The sequence below is a fragment of the Capra hircus genome, chromosome 5 (genome assembly GCF_001704415.2).
Source record: "Capra hircus breed San Clemente chromosome 5, ASM170441v1, whole genome shotgun sequence".
NCBI classification, from domain to species: domain Eukaryota; kingdom Metazoa; phylum Chordata; class Mammalia; order Artiodactyla; family Bovidae; genus Capra; species Capra hircus.
The window spans coordinates 114,869,566-114,887,227 of NC_030812.1; the positions used below are offsets into that span (position 1 = coordinate 114,869,566).

At 57.2% G+C, this 17,662-nt stretch overlaps 1 protein-coding gene across 2 annotated transcripts in view; it reads left to right on the forward strand.

The window, feature by feature from the left end:
- FBLN1 (fibulin 1) overlaps window positions 1-17,662 on the forward strand; it is an 82,332-nt gene that overhangs the window by 34,795 nt on the left and 29,875 nt on the right. Inside the window, exons 9-15 of one of the 2 annotated variants that reach the window (XM_018048900.1) lie at window positions 1,264-1,407; window positions 2,447-2,575; window positions 3,073-3,198; window positions 5,902-6,021; window positions 6,844-6,975; window positions 8,938-9,061; window positions 16,439-16,889. In XM_018048900.1, the coding sequence (XP_017904389.1) occupies window positions 1,264-1,407; window positions 2,447-2,575; window positions 3,073-3,198; window positions 5,902-6,021; window positions 6,844-6,975; window positions 8,938-9,061; window positions 16,439-16,793 (1,130 nt within the window). In that variant the 3' untranslated portion in view covers window positions 16,794-16,889. Of the gene's footprint in view, window positions 1-1,263; window positions 1,408-2,446; window positions 2,576-3,072; window positions 3,199-5,901; window positions 6,022-6,843; window positions 6,976-8,937; window positions 9,062-16,438; window positions 16,890-17,662 lie in introns of those variants that run through there. The other variant, XM_018048899.1, reaches the window with a different exon arrangement.

Sequence of the window (17,662 nt, forward strand, 5' to 3'; positions counted from 1 at the left end):
GGCTGGCGGGCTGTGCCCACCCCAGATTTCAGGGCCCTTGTCCCGGCCGGGAAGCTGGAGACCCTGGTTCTGCACAGACTGGGCCCGGACTCTGGCCTGAGTTTGGGGACTTTCCTGTTCATAAAATGCAGATTTCAATGCCTGCAAGCCTGTCTTGTGGGTTTGATGTGCTGGTCAAGGGCAGGACTGGAGACAAAAACTTTTGTAAACTGTAAAGTACTGCGCCAGTGAGGCCATCCCGACAAAGGCTGTTGTTGACAGGGCGAGGAGGGAGTCAGGCTGGCTCTTGTCTGGGGAGGATGGGGCTGGGCTGCAAGGGGAGAAGCGCAGCTGGTCCTCTACCATCACCCCCTTCTGTTAGCCCCCTAGATGTTTATAGGTGATTTGGAAAACCTTTAGGTCCTTTCAGAAGCTACTTCTGGTAGGAATTTCACTCTGTGCAGCTTTGCACCAGGGCTGAGCGTGAGCAGTCGTGTAAACCCAGTTCTGGTTGGTTTATACGTGTTGGGCCTGTGTTCATCAAAGATGTCCCCCGTCAGAGGGGTGTGCAGTCGGGGAGGGACCCCACTGGGCCACGAACTCAGAGCTGCCCTTCCCCAGGGCCTGAGTTCACATAGGCCCCCCAGACCCCGGAATAGGGATGGGGATGTCAGGGGAGCTGTGCCCCAGAGGCTATGCTCATACGAGAGGTGTGTCCACCGGGCAGACTGGGGTGATGGCTCCCCAGGCAGGCCCAGAGGGGGATTTGCGTGGCTGCTGGAGGCGGAGGCTGGAGGCTGGGCTGCAGGAGAGACTGGCCATGTGGCTGGGAGGCTGGTGGGGCCCGCCAGTCACTGGAGGCGCCCAGAGCACAAGTGCCGACAGGGAGGGGCTGCCGTGTCTGTTCCTCACCCCTGCTCAGTTCAGGGAAGATACTCACTGACCGTGTGGAGTGTGTGAACCCAGGATGGCACCTGAATTGCCACGTTCACTGTGTGGGACTCACAGGGCAGGTGGCCTTGGCTTTGGTGCAGTGGAAGATGGAGGTGTTGAGGGTTTAGGGGCAGGGAGATGGACCCGGGAGGGGGTGCTTAAGGTGGGATGTGCTACTGTAACCTGGGAGCCAGTGGGGAGGCTGCAGTGTGGTCCAGGCCGAGCACATCATCTTAACTCCATCCGTGGTTTCATAAAGAGGAGGGAGATGGGAGTTTTTTGGAGATCAGGTGCTGGGTTTGGGAAAGCCCTCCAGGATTAACCCTGCCGTCTCTGTCTTTCCCCGCATAGATATCAATGAGTGTTTGAGTATCAGTGCCCCATGCCCTGTTGGGCAGACATGCATCAACACGGAGGGCTCCTACACGTGCCAGAAGAACGTGCCCAACTGTGGCCGTGGCTACCATCTCAATGAGGAGGGAACCCGCTGTGTTGGTTGGTATTAAAAAAGAAAGCCAGTTTAAAATAAACTTTTCTGTCTGCTCCAGCACAACCCTCCCTTCTCTGGAAGGAGAGAGGAGATCCCCAAAGGAAGCGGTGTGCACCTGTCCATCTATCCCATGGCTGATCACCAAGCCTAGGCTTTTACTGGCTATTGCCTGGACCATTACAGTAGAATGCCAGCCCACCTACTGCCTCCAGCTTTGCCCCTTCTAGTCTGTCCCATTCATTCTGAGCTGAAAGCTCTCTCACCTCTTCCTGCTCAGAGCTCCCTTTGGTGATGGCTCCTCACTGGGGCAGACGGAGGGCTGAATGCTCCTGCTTGCAATCCGTGCATGTACGAGGGTACTCAGTCGCTTCAGTCATGTCTGACTCTTTGCGACCCAGAGGCCCGCCAGGCTCCTCTGTCCATGGGATTCTCCAGGCAAGAATAGTGGAGCGGGTTGCCACGCTCTCCTCCAGGGAGAGCACCCAGGGAGTGAACCCGCATCTCCTGCTTTGCTGGCGGATTCGTTACCATCTGAGCCACCAGGGAAGCCCCACTTACAATTCAGTCCTCCTGAGTTGACCCCAACCTCACAAACTTTATAATCCAGATGGAGCAGGTCTTGCTGCTCCCCAACAAGCCCTGCCCGTCTCTGTCTGTGTGACTTGCTCTTACATTGCTCCCTTTGCCGCCTGCTCCAGCCTTCCTGTGGGTTCAGGCAAAGGCATCTTGCACCCATCCTGCCCAGATCCGTGCCACGCAGAGGAGTCTCTTCCTTCCTCAGCCTTTCCCCAGTCCCTGAGCACTTCCTGCCTTACTTAACTGGGGCCACTGCTGGCTCGCACTAGCAGGAATCCCCCGAGGGTAGAGGCTACATCAGGTCAGCTGTCTCTCCAGTGCATATGACGTAATCTGGGAAATCAAGTTGAAGAATTAGACGGTGCCACGTTATCAGTTACGTTTTTGTGAGCTCCTTCCTTGCCTTCCCTTCTGATCACGCCCCCTCCCACACTAAAGGGTTTTCAATGTGCCTTTCTTTTCTGCAAGATGTGGACGAGTGCTCTCCCCCTTCTGAGCCCTGTGGGCCGGGGCACCTGTGTGTGAACTCCCCTGGAAGTTTCCGCTGTGAGTGCAAGGCCGGGTACTACTTCGACGGCATCAGCAGGACGTGTGTGGGTATGTGTGGGTATCCCTGAGGCGGGTGCTGGCCAGGTGACACCAAGGAGAACCAGCCTGGGGTGCACCTGGAGTGACCATGGTCTGCTCCCGACCTCTGACAATCCTGAGTTCAGACAGTGCTGGAGAAGAGACCCAGATCAGGAGACCCCCATTCTAGGTCCAGTCATGCAGCTCCTCGGGGGTGCTCCCCACCTGTAGAACAGGTGCTCTGCTAGCCCCGGGACTCCAGCCCCCTGGACAAATGCCCCAGAGTCTTTGTGATTTCCCAGAGAGTCACTGTCCTGGGAGGAGCACGAGGCTTCCCCAGTGGGCAGAGAGGCAGGGTGGTCCCAGCACCCCCGCTGACTTGCTGTGCGTTTGAGACCAGTCTCTGCACCTTACTCCGGGAGAGGAGGGCGGAGGAGGTGGGGGACAGAGGTCGCGAGCTGCCAGGGAGGACAGGCAGCACCGTCCAGGCAGAACGCTGCCTGAGCCACCCGCCCACTCCGTTTCAGACATCAACGAGTGCCGGCGGTACCCGGGGCGCCTGTGCGGCCACAAGTGTGAGAACACGCCCGGCTCCTACTACTGCAGCTGCACCATAGGCTTCCGGCTCTCCTCCGACGGCCGCTCCTGTGAAGGTGAGGCCTGGCTTTGGGCAGGGGTCGGGGGCCGCTAGGCCTGCATCCGCCCTCTTCCCTGAGCTGCCCGCCTCCCTGCTGCTCCCCCAGCAGGCCTGCTTGGGAACGACTCACTCGTGCCCTAACACGTATCAGATGACGTGTCAGCAGGGGCGATGCCTCTAAAAACTTACTTGTCAGAGATGATGGCCCTCCCGGTTTCCCCTTGGTCTGGGGGTTGCAGATAACACCTGTGCGCACGTGAGGCTGGACGAGTGGGATGTGGCTGAGAGTGCAGAATCTGAGGGCGTCTGACCCACCGCCGTCCTCACGTGACCCTGGGGGGTGGCTGACCTCACCAGCCTCAGTGTCCTCACGGGGGAAATGAGGTGGTTTATGCCAAAGAGGGGGGCTTCCCTGGTGGTTTGGTGGTAAAGAATCTGCCTGCTAATTCAGGAGATGTGGGTTCGATCCCTGGGTCAGGAAGATCCCCTGGAGAAGGGAATGGTTACCCACCCCAGTATTCTTGCCTGGAGAAGCCCATGGACAGAGGAGCCTGGCGGGCTACCGTCCATGGGGACGGTCATACATGTCTTAGCCACTAAACAACAGCAACGCCAGAGGGAAGCAAAAGCTGGATACTTGTTGAAAGTGGTAAGACAGATTTTATCTACACTCCGGCAGTAGAGGAAGGAGAGTTTGGTATAAACTGGTCTCAACTCCACCAGGACAAAAGGTGCAAGCTTTCTAAATGCTGAGGCCTGCTAAGGAGGAGCACTGAAGGATGCTAAGGTCAGTGGCCAGTGCAATTAAGCCAGCTGTGTCTGCTCTCTGGCTCTGACCCTCCTGCAGAGTGTGGGAGTTGGTAGTGGGGGAGCTCCCTCTTAACTGCATTTCAAAGGCTTGGTTCCCATGTCCTTAGAAGGACACTCCTGGGTTGCAAAAGATGCATCTCAAAGGGACAGTGGAAGGGTTTACATCTGCATGTTTTCTGAAGTAAATGCTTCTAAGAAAAAGGGAGGTCAGGGCCTGCAGTCCGGCGTTGGCTGGAATACACAGGAAATTCTTTAGCAGCGTAGAGCTTTCCCAGGCAGGCATTTCAAGGGTCATGGTCTTGGGCTGATGCTGATATTTGGTCAGGTCTCTGGTGGGAGGATTCGACCAAGTCTGTTTGGTGCCAAGAATAACACTGCCTCCCTCTGTTGGGATGGACTGAGATGAGGTGAGAGCCCAGCCTGGTATGTAGCAGGCGCTCCTTGGGTGTCACAACTTCACGGGAATTAGGTGAGTAGGTCAGCAGAGACTGATAGCTTCTGACCACCCTTGGCAGTCCCTCACCAGCTCCCCTCTTTGCAGTGCAGTTCCCAGGGGTGACCTGTAGAGCCAGCCTCCAGACACAGCAGGTCTTATAATTCTGGATTAAGACGGATTATCACAGATACGCCAGGATGCACCCTGGCGTGTAATTCTCACCCTGAAGGATGGACAGTATGAGGGGCTCCTGGGTCCTAGGCTTCCCCTGAGGTTCTGGGATTCGTCCCCAGGAACCAGACCCAACACACACACGTAATGTCAAGGAACCAGACTCATGCATCGGGCGGGGGCGGGGGTGGGGTCCCTTGGGCCTGGGTTCAGATCCCGGCTGTGTCACGTTTATGGTCTTGAGAGTAACTCGGCATTTCTGGGCCTCAGGGTCCTCATCTGCAAAATGAGGTTAGTGAGACCCACCTAATACCACTAGTAGGGGTCATGAGGGTGAAACCCAATGGAGCCTGTCCAGCGTTTCCCAGGGCCCCACGTGAGAGGACACGCTTGAGACATGGAGACTGCTGGCATCAGTGTTATCATCATTTGTGGCTTGTGCTGTCCATGATGACTCCTTAATGACCGAATAGTAGACACTCATACCTGTTAGTGGATGATTTTGCCCAAAACCAGGGCCTGGCCAGCTTTGCTGCGTTATTCTGCCGAGCAGTTATAAAGCACCCCCTGCTCCAGGTGTGCAGCAAGAACATAGTTCCTGCCTTCAGGGAGTGTCTCTGGGATGTGATGAGACACCACACTGGGCAGAGGTGACCAAGTGCACAGGGGGTCAGGTGACAGCCAGGCCAGGCGTGGGGGGGCTGCAGGGGTGAGAGGGGCTGAGGCACTAAAGGACATCCTCCCCTGCTCACCCCTCCTGCCCTGCTAAGAATTAGCAGTAAACAAAAATGAGACGGGACTTCTGGGCCAGAGGTTGGCAAACTTTTTTTCCCCTAAAAGCCACACAGTAAATATTTTAGACTTCGCCAGCCACGTCTCTATTGTGCCTCCTTACCTCTCCTGTTATAGTGAGCAGGCAGCCGTGGACTGTGGTAAAGCAATGAGCGTGGCTGTGTGCCAATAAAACTTTATTTGCGAACACAAGTGGTGGGCCGGAAGTTTGCTGATCCCTGTTCTACGCAAAGAGAACAGAAGAGCAGGAGCCCCAGGGTTGAAGCCAGCAGTGGCGGGGGTGGGAAGATGCCAGATCCCCCAGCCTTGAGGGGCTGGAGTGGGAGCCTCTCTCCCTTGGGGAAACCTCGAGCAGGTCCCTGGCCCTACATGTGGTAGCCTCTGCCTCTGTGTGTGTGTTAACTCGAGGGAGGTCATGGCGCACGGACGTGGGAGGGAGGTCATGACCCACTCAACCAGGGACCAGGGACTCAGCTCTGAGCGGTGGCCTCGGGACTCTGTCTCTTTCAGACGTGAACGAGTGTAACAGCAGCCCCTGCAGCCAGGAGTGTGCCAACGTCTACGGCTCCTACCAGTGTTACTGCCGGCGAGGCTACCAGCTCAGCGACGTGGACGGGGTCACCTGCGAAGGTGAGCGGGAGAGGCCGCCCCTCTCCTGTCCCCCACTCCCCGCTCCTCCTGGCTGGCGAGTGGCCTGGGTTTCTTCCCTCTGAGATGTGTTTGGATGGACTTTGCCCATTGTTGAGAGTGAGATTTGTAAAGGAGGAAACCCACTCCCAGACTTTCTTTAGTGACATAAAACGGAACGGTGGTGGTGGCTATGGGTGCCGCCCGGACCTCAAGCAGGGCGGGGGTGCGGGAGGCGGGCCCAGGAGTCACACCCTGGCTCGACCCTCTGCCTCTGGCCTTTCAGAAGCCCCTCACGGGGCCCGGGCCGCCCTCCTCTGTAACATCTGGGTTCACCCTGCACTTACCCGGTGGTCGGAGGATGAAACCAAATGATGATTCAAGAGTACTTCGTACATGCCTAGCACAATGTTGGTGCTCAGAAGGCAACTGTTTGTAAGGTTATTCCTATTTTTATTATATTAAGTGTGTCTGTTGTTAGCAGATTTGTAATCATCGGCATCAGGATGGAGCCAGCAGCGTACCTCTATGCGTGCCATTCTGAAGCCCTTGGCCCTTTGTTCCCCAGTCTCCCTCTCCCTGCCCCGCAAACTTCACACCAAGAACTTGCTGTGTGGCCCCAGGCTAGGCCTTTTCCCTCTCTGGGACTCAGCACGCCCTTCTGGCCCGATGGCCTCTGAGGCCGCCCTGGCCCTGGGACTTTGAGAACCCCCCGTGTCCCGCTCACACTCGGGGCTGCCTTCCAGGTCACAGCTCAGCTCACTGGGGGATGTAGCCCAGCTGGGAGGGCCACGCAGATGCTGAGGGTGGGTTTTGCCGTCACAGACATCGATGAGTGCGCCTTGCCCACGGGGGGCCACATCTGCTCCTACCGCTGCATCAACATCCCCGGGAGCTTCCAGTGCAGCTGCCCCTCGACCGGCTACCGGCTGGCCCCCAACGGCCGCAACTGCCAAGGTGAGCAGGGCGGGATCCCGGGGCCGTCTCGGGGCTCTGCGGGGTTGGGGGGACTGAGGCCCCACAGCACAGATGGGGTGCGTTTGGGGGGGACGACTGTATCCTGGGTGTGTCCTCGCCCCACGGGCACCCTGGTCTCCCATGCTCGGGCATGCTTATCCACCGGGGGTTCTGAGTCCTCCTGGTCTGCCCTGGGCAGCCCCTGGGGGGCCGGAAGTGGGGCTGACAGCCTTTAAAAGGAAGACGCCCACCGTCAAGGAAGCAGGCCGTCAATACCCAGGAGATTCTACAGCTTAGCACTGCTGTTAGTCTCTCGTTCAGTCACTCGACACACCCAGGCCCTGCCAGGTGTTGAGGGCAACGCAGTGAGCTGGTGGTGCAGGGCTCTGTCCCAGGGTGCTGGGCTCCACTTGTCAGGGGGATGGACTGGTCAGGGTGTGTCCCCACCCTGAGGTCTCTGTATAGAAGGCCTTTATGGCTGAGGTTCCCTTGGGGCCCAGGGATCGGCTAAATGAAGGGTGAGTGGCCTGCATCCTATCCTCGGCTCCCAGATCTAAGAACACTCCAGGAGGCATCGCGTCACCGTCTCTTGGGTTACTGAGAGGGGAGCTAAGGAGATATTTGTGAATGAGCAACCCCGGACGGGCGTGCTGGCCTTACCCTCGGCAATGGCTGCAGCCGCCGAATCAGAGGCTGGGACTCTCCAGGCCCTGCAGCGAGCCTCCTACGGGGCCCGGAAGCTCTGGGGGCCAGGGTTCTTCAGATGGGCTTTCTGGTCATGAAGGGGGTTTGCAGACTGTGATCAAAGGCGTCAGGAGCTGTGGCGTTTCCTGGGAGGGACTGTTCAGCTGTCCAGAGCTCCGGATGGAAGTCGCTCTGTTTTCACATTTCTGAAGGAGCAGATGACCTGGCCAGGCGCCCTCACCGCAGCCTGGGATCCTGCCAGACACAGCGAAAACACATTCCTGAGCCTCTCCTGGGCTTTGAGACTGGGGACTGCTGTTTTTGCTACCAATGGTCAGGATTTGGCACCTCTTCACAGAGGCCTCAGGGCTTCCCAGGTGGCACTAGTGGCAAAGAACCCGTCTGCCAATGGAAGAGACAAAAGAGACGTGGGTTTGATCCCTGGGGTGGGAAGAGCCCCTGGAGGAGGGCATGGCAACCTACTCCAGTATTCTTGCCCGGACAATCCCCATGGACAGAGGAGCTTGGTGGGCTATAGTCCATGGGGTCACAAAGAGTCAGACCTGGCTGAAACAACTTAGCATGCACACATGCACCCGATGCCTCTGGCGTGGTGATGTCCCCTGAACCCGCCATTTAGCTGCTCTGGACCGTTGTGGGGTGGGGACGACTCCCCATGTCCAGGTGACCTCCTGATGTGCCCCAGGCCTGATTCTGGTCCAACCCAGTCACTGACTTTGGAAACTGGGCACAACGTAGACTCCCTTTCCGTCTCAGTTTCCTCATGTGTAACGTGGGGCTAGTGGCTTCTGCCCATTCCCTCCTCAGATGTTAGAAGTGGCATGCAAGGTAAGACTGATGCAACTCGAGAGCCTTGGAGAGGTGCTGGCTGCCTGGGTTCAAAGCTCAGCTCCCCCACTTATAAAATGTGTGGCCTTAAACCAGTCACTTAAGCTCATGAGCTCCTCCTAAAATGAGGATAATAACCAGTACTTGCCTCATTTAATTATAGTGAGAAGTGTTTCCTGCAAAACACTTCAAGGGCCATCATTTAGAGGTTGCTGATGTTATTATGCTCACTCCAGGGATCATGAATAGTAGGTAAATTAAATATAAATCTCCTATGAACAAAAGAGCTGGCACAGGGCTGTGCTCCGGAGAGCAGCCAACGGAGGGCAAGGATGGCCCGATCCCCCAAACTCTGGGCACCCCCATCTGGGCCGGGGATGGCTTGGGGGCGCCTCGGCCTTCACCGTGCTGCCTTGGGGTCTCCTGCAGACATTGATGAGTGTGTGACCGGCATCCACAACTGCTCCATCAACGAGACCTGCTTCAACATCCAGGGCGGCTTCCGCTGCCTGGCCTTCGAGTGTCCTGAGAACTACCGCCGCTCCACAGACACGTAAGTCCCTTGGGCCCCGCGGTCGTCTGTCTCTGTCGGCCTTCCTGGGGGCTGGGCTCCTGGCCTGCACGAGGCAGGAGGGGGTGTTCATGAGCTGTATCCTCCCACGTGGGTCTTGGGAAACTCAAGGATCCCTGGTTCTCAGGCGCCTAAATGCCAGCGAGACTGGTCGCAGAAAGCGAAGGAAATTGGTCTCAAACGGGCTAAAGGTCGGCGGGCCTCCTTGCTGACCTGCCTGCACGTGGAGCCAGGCAGAAACCTGGCCTCTCCTCCCTGGGGTGGAGCCTTGGGCAAGGGACAGCTCTGTGGACCTCAGTGTCCACCTCTGTGGGATGCAGGAGGCAGAGCGTGCTGACTCCTATGGAGGTAGCAATGACTCCGGGTGGGCCGCACCTGAAGACCAGGTTCTGTTCCGCCCAGCGATGGTGTGGGAACAGCTTGGAAGGTTCTGGGTTCTCAGCCTAAAGCTGTGTGTCCGTGTGTCACTGTCAGCTCATTGACTCTCAGGCTGCTGGGTGTTTGCTGGGGCGTCCAGAAACCCCATTCCTCAGGAAGCAGTGAGGACCCTCTGGCCTTGCCACACACGACCCCAACCCTTGTTCTGTTGGGGGGGTCTCCTTTCTTGCCCCAGAGATCGTTTCAGGGAAAGCTCCTCAGTGGGAGCATGGATGCTGGGTCCCTTCCCTCCTGCCCTGGGCAGTGCCAGCACCCAGCCAGGCTGCCTGGGAGACTCGGCCTCTTGACCTTGACCCTGCTTCTCCTGCCAGGGGGTAAGAGCCATCTGGGGCAAAGGTCCCAGGCCCCGGCGTGTACTTGTTCTGGCCAAAAGCTAGAGCAGGAGACGCTCAGACAGCCCCAGTGTTCTTCGCAGCATCAGGCATGTTCATCCTCTGGCCTCGCCCCCACCCGACCCTCTCCCCACCCTCTCTGTTTCCACAGCAGGCGTTCTTGTGGGTAGGGAAAAGCCACCCCAGGGCTGGGTTTGTCAGCACTCAGCATTCCAAGAGCCAGGGGCTTATACAACAGCTTACAGGCAGTACGAGTGCTCCTGAACTGGGAAGAATGATTGTGTCCTTGATTTGAGGCTGAGCTGCTCCTGTCTGTCTGTCCGTGCTCCGTCACTCCCTCCCAGGCCCTTGTCTGTGTCTGGGTTCGAGGATTCTGGAAGATGGGCTGGTTGCTGTTGACCTCAGGCTCGGGTGAGGTCATGAAGGCAAACGGGGAGGAGGAGGCTGCCCTGTGCGGGGTCTTCATGCCTCCGATGCTGGGGGTGGGCAGGCTGGTATCGTGTGCCGAGACTGGCTGTGGTTGGCTCTCCTCCCCGGTCCTTACACTGATGGGTGCTGTGGAATCCTTCGCCACCCCGTGGCTGGGGAAGTCCTTTACTTGTTTGGGGAGTGTTCACCGTGAGCCTACTGTGTGCAGGCACCTGGGGAGACAGTGGGCCCGCAAAGGCCCCTGGGCCCTGCTCTGAGCCCAGGAGGAGCCCATGTGGAAATAGCTGTGGGCAGAGTGCAGGAGTGCTCTCATCAAGGAGGGCTTCCCCCCAGCGGGGGTGCGGGGCACAGAAGGCAGGAGTACCTAGAGTTGGTGATGCCGGAATGAAGGGGGGAGGAGTCGGGCAGAGAGGGAGGGAGTGGAGGGTGGGATGGGCGTGGGGTGTGGACCTGTGTGAAAGGGCAACAGAGGAGTTCCGGCCAGGAAATGGGGTGCCCAGCAAGGAGCCACACCTCCTGACTGAGGGGTTGATACTTCAGGTCGTGATCTGTCCCCATCCTTTGGGTCATCGCCCTGCCCCCTGGGGGATGATAAAGAGGGAGCGCCGTCACTGTCTGTATTAGGCGCAGGAAGTGGACTCCGTCCACGGTCAAGGTTGCGGGGCGGTGGTTGAGGCTCTGAGCAGCCCCTGCAGGGAAGACTGTGGCCCCATTGAGCACATGCTGCTTGCCAGCGCCACCCAGCAGCCGGAGCAGAGGCTGGGAGGCGGGTGGAACTGGGAGAGGTGTGTCCCCTGCCCTGAGGGTCCAGTCTGTGCTCCCCTCACTGTTCTCAAGCCTCATGGAGATGCTGTGGCGTTCTGGAACGATCTGGCTTTGGTATCAGCCTCGCTTAGGTTTGCCTCCCAAATTCAGTCCATTCCAGGTCACCTTTACAGTCAGCAGGTCCTGTGAACTTCTTGCTGTAAAGGGGGCCGTGGTGTCGCCCTCTGGGTTCCTGTTGGGTGACCTGTGACTGTGGGGGCAGAGCCGCTTCCATATGGTTCGCTCTGGGTTCAGCCTGGGGGGGCTGTGGGTAAGGCGCGCCCAGGCACATTTTATTGCCAATATTTATGGATGGAAGGAAGGCAGACAGTGGCCCTGGTGTCCAGTTGAGGACAAAGCCTGGGAGGCTGCCTGGAGGAGGAAGGAACCAGGCCTGGGACACCCATCCTGCCTTCCAGGCCTGGCTCTCCTGTTCCTTGGTGCTGTGATCTGGGGTCTTGGTCACCCTGGGGCCCGTTTTCCTCTGTAACGTGTGCTGACAATACCTGCTTGTCGGCGCCATGGAGATTAACGGTAATGCTCTGGGTGCCCGGCCCAGGGGGATGATAAAGAGGGGGCGCCGTCACTGTCTGTATTAGGCGCAGAGTGGTGGTATGGAAGATGGCCACGAGCCACCCCGTTCTCGTGCTCAGGATCCAGACATTCCTCAGAGCGACTGCAGCTGCGGCTGACTGTGTGCCTGTGGGCTGACTGTGTGACCAGCCAGGTCTAGGGTCACTCAGTCCTCAGACGGGAAGACGAGACTCGGCTCCTGAAGGGCTGTTGAGGAATCGTGGGCCAGCCAGGAGCCCAGCACTCGGCGCAGGAAGTGGGGGCCGGGCCTGGAATCCTCAGTTGACAGGCCTTGGGGGGTAGGGGTCTTGTCTTGGTTGCCTTGGCACGTACGCGGGGGGCTGTTTCTCTGGGACCACAGGAGCCCTGATAGCTTAGGGCCACTGACACGCCGGGTAGATGTGGGCAGGACGCAGGCCAGAGCGCCAGGTGAGGCGAAGCTGAGCCTCTCAGCCCTGCGGACTCCTCACACTGGAGTTTTCTGTTTCACGGTCCTTTTCCTTTTCTGTAAAAATCCTCTTAAGAATTTATCTGACCTTCAGAAAGCAATTGTGCAAGTTAAAAGTGCTTATATTAGAAAGGACCCAGGAACCGGCACTTCCGTGGTTTAGCATTCAGGGAGCCTTGACCAGCAAGATTTGAGTCTCTCTCTCTGTCGCCAGGCCTCAGCCTTCTCTCTCTCCACAAACAGCCTCCTTCTGGCCAGTCTCCCCAGTGGCCAAAGGGCGGTAACTGGAGCATGACCCAGCAGGCCGGGCCACAAACCACAGGTCTGGGCCCCAAGGACTGACCAGGCTGTTAAGATCCTGCCCACGCAGTTCCCTCCTCCTCACAGCAGGGATATTCAGAGTGTCCCTGAGCCTGGGATGGGACCAAAAACATCCTCTTTACCCCCTCAACGGGGCAGACCCCGAGACCCGGGCTCTCAGAAGCCAGGGCCAGAGGGAGGCTGGCGGCCTTAGTTGGCACAGCTCCCGGCCCCAGGGTGTAACTCCGGTGGACGGAGTGGGTGGAACCCTGCCCTGGCTAGTTCCTGGGGCTTGTGTCCAGAGCGACAGGAACTGCCGGCGGGGACGGCTGCGAGCTTCAGGCGGCCACAGCAGCCATACCTCCCAGGAGAAGGCTCTGGCCTTGAGGACCTTTCTTCTCTGGCATGTGGTGACTTCCAATAATTGCATTTTCGTGGAACTTGGGGTGTCTTGACCAAGTTGTTGAACTGAAAACTTGGAGCACGTTGTTCTCTCATGCGGGTCGAGATGGAAACCGAGGTGGGTGGTCCCCGGGTTCTGGGCCTCCTCTGCTCTGTAATAGATGCGGTGGCGGCGGCCCCTCCTCCATCGAGACACACTCCTAAATAAAGACCTCAGTGGCACCGCCGGTCTGACAGGCAGTTTGCCAGAGGCAGTAGTTACTCTTTCTGGGATGTTTGTAGTAAGTATGGGGCAGAGCAGAGTGGAATCATTGAAATTGCAACTGACCAGGAAAATCAGGGCCGAATTTACTCGTGCACATGTATTAATATAAAGCATGTAGTGAGTGTCATGGAGACGAAGGGTACTGGAGGGTACATGAGGATATTGGAGACGAAGCCAAAGAGCCATGGGAATGGAATGGCCTGGAAGGAGCTGGGCCCAGAAATACCCAGAGGGAGGAAGGGCTTGGGTGCTCTGTGGGGTTGGGGGTGTGGAGACCACCAGAGAGGAAGCAGTGTTCTGCTCTCTGGTGTGATGGCTGTGGGGGCGATACCAGAACTTACGCACACCTCGCATTCCCTGCCTTCCACACATGCCATGTTAATCATTTGGCAAATGAAAACCCTGGAGACGTGGGAAAATTTATGCACATGATGGAGACTCTAGCACCACCTGCTGGCCAGATCCACCAGACCCTTCCTGAAGCAGCTGTGTGTGTGTGTGTGTGTGTACACATAGCCTTTGAAGTGTGGCTCTGTGTGTGTGTGTGTGTGTGTGTGTGTGTGTGTACACATAGGCTTTGAATCGAGGGATTCCCAGAGCAGCTGGGTGTGTGTTTGTGTGTACAAATAGCCTCTAAAGAGAGGGCTTCCCAGATGGCTCAGTGATAAAGAATCCAGCTGCCAATGCAGGAAACACAAGAAATGTGGGTTTGATCCCTGGGTCAGGAAGATCTCCTAATGTAGGAAATGGCAACCTGCTCCCGTGTTCTTATCTGGGAAACCCCATGGACAGAGGAGTCTGGCAGGCTACAGTCCATGGGCCACAAAGAGTCGGGCATGATTGAGCACGACTGAGCACGCACACACACAGGCCACCTTTGCCTCTGCCGTTCAGTACAGACTGGAGGCATGGACAGGTTCCATGTCCTCACTGAGCTTGGTCTTCCTGTTGGTAAGACAGGAATCATGTGGGACAGCGAGGGGAGCTTGGGGAAAGAGAAACTCTGACTTACCCAGCACGAGGCCAGGCACGTTCCTTGGTTTTGTTCCGCAGTCACCTGGTGCACCCCTTTTGGCCTGGACCAGGGTGTCTGTGGGGGTGGGCTGCCCCAGCAGTGCACACGCCTGCGTCTTTTCCCACTGCTCTCCGTCTGCCTGTCGGCCACCTCCCTTACAAAACCTTCATCTTCAGTGTTCCTGATTTTCACATGCCTTTACTAGCGTGGAGCTCATTCCTAGGGCTGCCTTTTCCAAGAGCTCAAAATGGTAAACAGCCAAGTAAATGAGAGGATTCCTGTGAGTGAGTCCTGATAAAGAGCCTGGACATAGGATGTAAAAAGAGACAGTGCTTGCTAACAATAAATGCCAAGCGTTAAATAAGTTCTGGTCCCCCAACACGAGGCATGGAAACTGAAAAGCTGAAATGGAGGCATGATGGAAGACAAGCACAGTAGTAGATGCTCCCAACTGGAGAATCCAAGCAGTCAAGATGGCAAAACTTCCTGGGACATGCTCTGTCAAGTCCTGTGGGGCTCAGCACAGGGCTCTGCTTCTAAGGCAGCTGCCTTCATATTGTGATGGAGTTCAAGAGGCAGAAGATAGGCCTGTTCTTATCATCTCACAGAAGGTTAGAACCTGTCCCCATCCTGTCACAGGAAGTTAGAATCTATCTTTATTCTGCAAAGGAAGTTAAAAACCTATCCTTATAATCCTGTCACAGGAATTTAGGAGCAATAAATATTCTCTCACAGGAAGTTAGGACCTGTCTCCATCGTGTCACAGGAAGTTAGGACATATCTCTGTCCTGTCACAGGAAGTTAGGACGTGTCTCCATCCTGTCACAGGAAGTTAGGACGTGTCTCCATCGTGTCACAGGAAGGTAGGACATGTCTCCATCGTGTCACAGGAAGTTAGGACATATCTCTGTCCTGTCACAGGAAGTTAGGACGTGTCTCCATCCTGTCACAGGAAGGTAGGACCTGTCACAGGAAGTCAGGACATGTCTCCATCGTGTCACAGGAAGGTAGGACCTGTCACAGGAAGTCAGGACCTGTCTCCATCGTGTCACAGGAAGTCAGGACATGTCTCCATCCTGTCATAGGAAGTTAGGACCTGTCTCCATCGTGTCACAGGAAGTTAGGACATATCTCTGTCCTGTCACAGGAAGTTAGGACCTGTCTTCATCGTGTCACAGGAAGTTAGGACATGTCTCCATCCTGTCACAGGAAGTTAGGACCTGTCTCCATCCTGTCACAGGAAGTTAGGACCTGTCTCCATCCTGTCACAGGAAGTTAGGACCTGTCTCCATCGTGTCACAGGAAGTTAGGACATATCTCTGTCCTGTCACAGGAAGTTAGGACATGTCTCCATCGTGTCACAGGAAGTTAGGACCTGTCTCCATCGTGCCACAGGAAGTTAGGACCTGTCACAGGAAGTTAGGACGTGTCTCCATCCTGTACAGGAAGTTAGGACATGTCTCCATCCTGTCACAGGAAGTTAGGATCTGTCTGCATCCTGTCACAGGAAGGTAAGACCTGTCACAGGAAGTCAGGATGTGTTTCCATCGTGTCACAGGAAGTTAGGACATGTCTCCATCCTGTCACAGGAAGTTAAAACCGCTCCTCATATTGTCACAGGAAGTTAGGACCTGTCTCCATCTTGACCCAGGAAGTTAGAACCTGTCTCTGTCTCTGCCCCAAACCTTGGCTGGTCCTGTGAATACAGACAGGGAACTGGGCCTAGAGTACAAAGCTTTAGCGAGGAAAGATAGGAAAATACTTGACTGAGCACAAATCTAGCTTCCTTACGTACTCTGTGACCTTGAGAAAGCCACTGATTCTTTCAGCTTCAGTTTCCTCATCTGACAAATGGCCCTCAACGCCCCCTCACAGTGTGGGTATGATCACTCTAGCAAAGGCATGCCGACGAATAGCCAAACGCTCTGTAAATGGCGGCAGCCATGTTTGCTGGCCTGGAGAGCCGGCCAGTGTCGCCCTGACCACTGCCCGGGTGAGGAGCTGGGAGCCTGGACAACACTCAGAGGGCAGGGTGTGCCTGGTGAGGACAGCCTGGGGTGGGGCTCTGCCGGTGAGAGAGGGACACACCTTGCTCCAGGCACAACCCTGGCCCCAGCCACCCAGCGCCCCCGAGGGTGTTGGAAGAGGCTAGTGCCTGAGGCAGCGGCTGGAGGTCCCCGGCACCTCCCACAGGTGAGTGAGGGGTGCTCTTCTTGTTGGCTGACTGGCCAGAGGGCGGCGGGAGGCCCCGCCTAGCAGGCCCCCGGCTCACCCCGCCCCACGCTCTGTTGTTTCTCCGCTTGCTGAATGGGCCCTAACCCTCTCCTTGTCTCTCTGTCCACTTTTCTTTCAGCCGCTGCGAGCGCTTGCCTTGCCATGAGAATCAGGAGTGCCCCAAGCTGCCTCTGAGAATAACCCACTACCACCTCTCTTTCCCCACCAACATCCAAGTGCCCGCCGTGGTCTTCCGCATGGGCCCCTCCAGTGTCGTCCCCGGGGACAGCATGCAGCTGGCCATCACCGGCGGCAACGAGGAGGGCTTTTTCACCACCCGGAAGGTGAACCACCACAGCGGGGTGGTGGCCCTCACCAAGCCCGTCCCCGAGCCCAGGGACATGCTCCTGACCGTCAGGATGGACCTCTCCCGCCACGGCACCGTCAGCTCCTTTGTGGCCAAGCTTTACATCTTTGTATCCGCAGAGCTCTGAGCACGCGCTTCGGGCCGCTGAGGGGCCCCCTTGTTGCTTTCCCCACCCTCCGCTCCGGAATGCCAATAAAGGCTCAGCGGGCAATCCCACACAGCATGGCTGGCGTGCCTTGGTTTTATTTGGCGCGGTCGGGAGCGTCTGTGCTGCTTGTTCCTGGTGGGGAAGGGGGAGCCCAGCCCTGCCTGGTGCCCCCAAGGGTGGCCAAGGAGTGTTTTCCGTGAGGGGTCTGCGTCCAGGAGCCCCTGTGAGTGGGAGTCACAGTCCATACCGCCCAGGTGCCCAGGCCAGGGCAGAGCGAGGTTGGATGTTTCATCTGAGATGATTCTCTGTCCCCTACTTGTGCTGAGCCCCGAGAACGAGGTGACAGAGGCCTCTAGGGATGGCTGAGCTCCATCCCCTCTCACTTCACAGATGTGGAAACTGAGGCCCAGAGAAGGGGAGGGGCTTGACCAAGGTGACACGGGCTGTGTGTGGTAGAAGGCAGTCTAGGAGCCAGATCTTCCGGTCCCAGCCTGGTTTCCTTGCTGTATTGCCAGGAGCTGAGCCTTTAACTGAGACCATGAAAGCTCCATCTTGAGACTCAAACCTCCCATTCTGTCTTGATGAGAAGCCCAAACTTGTGGAAGAACACCGAACACGATCGCAGCATCTTAGATGCAGCCCTTACCTAAGGGAGGCCGATTCCCTCCACAGAGGACCCCCGCTTTGTACCAGGAGGAGGCAAAGGGGGCCTGATGAATGTGTCGCTCACGGGCCCCCCTCAGGAAGCCCCGGGCCTTCACGTGCGCTGCTTCCCATCCTGTGGGGCAGGCGTGTCATCCCCAGAGAGGCTTGGGGCGGGGCGGGTGAGCGATGTGCGCAGGGTCACA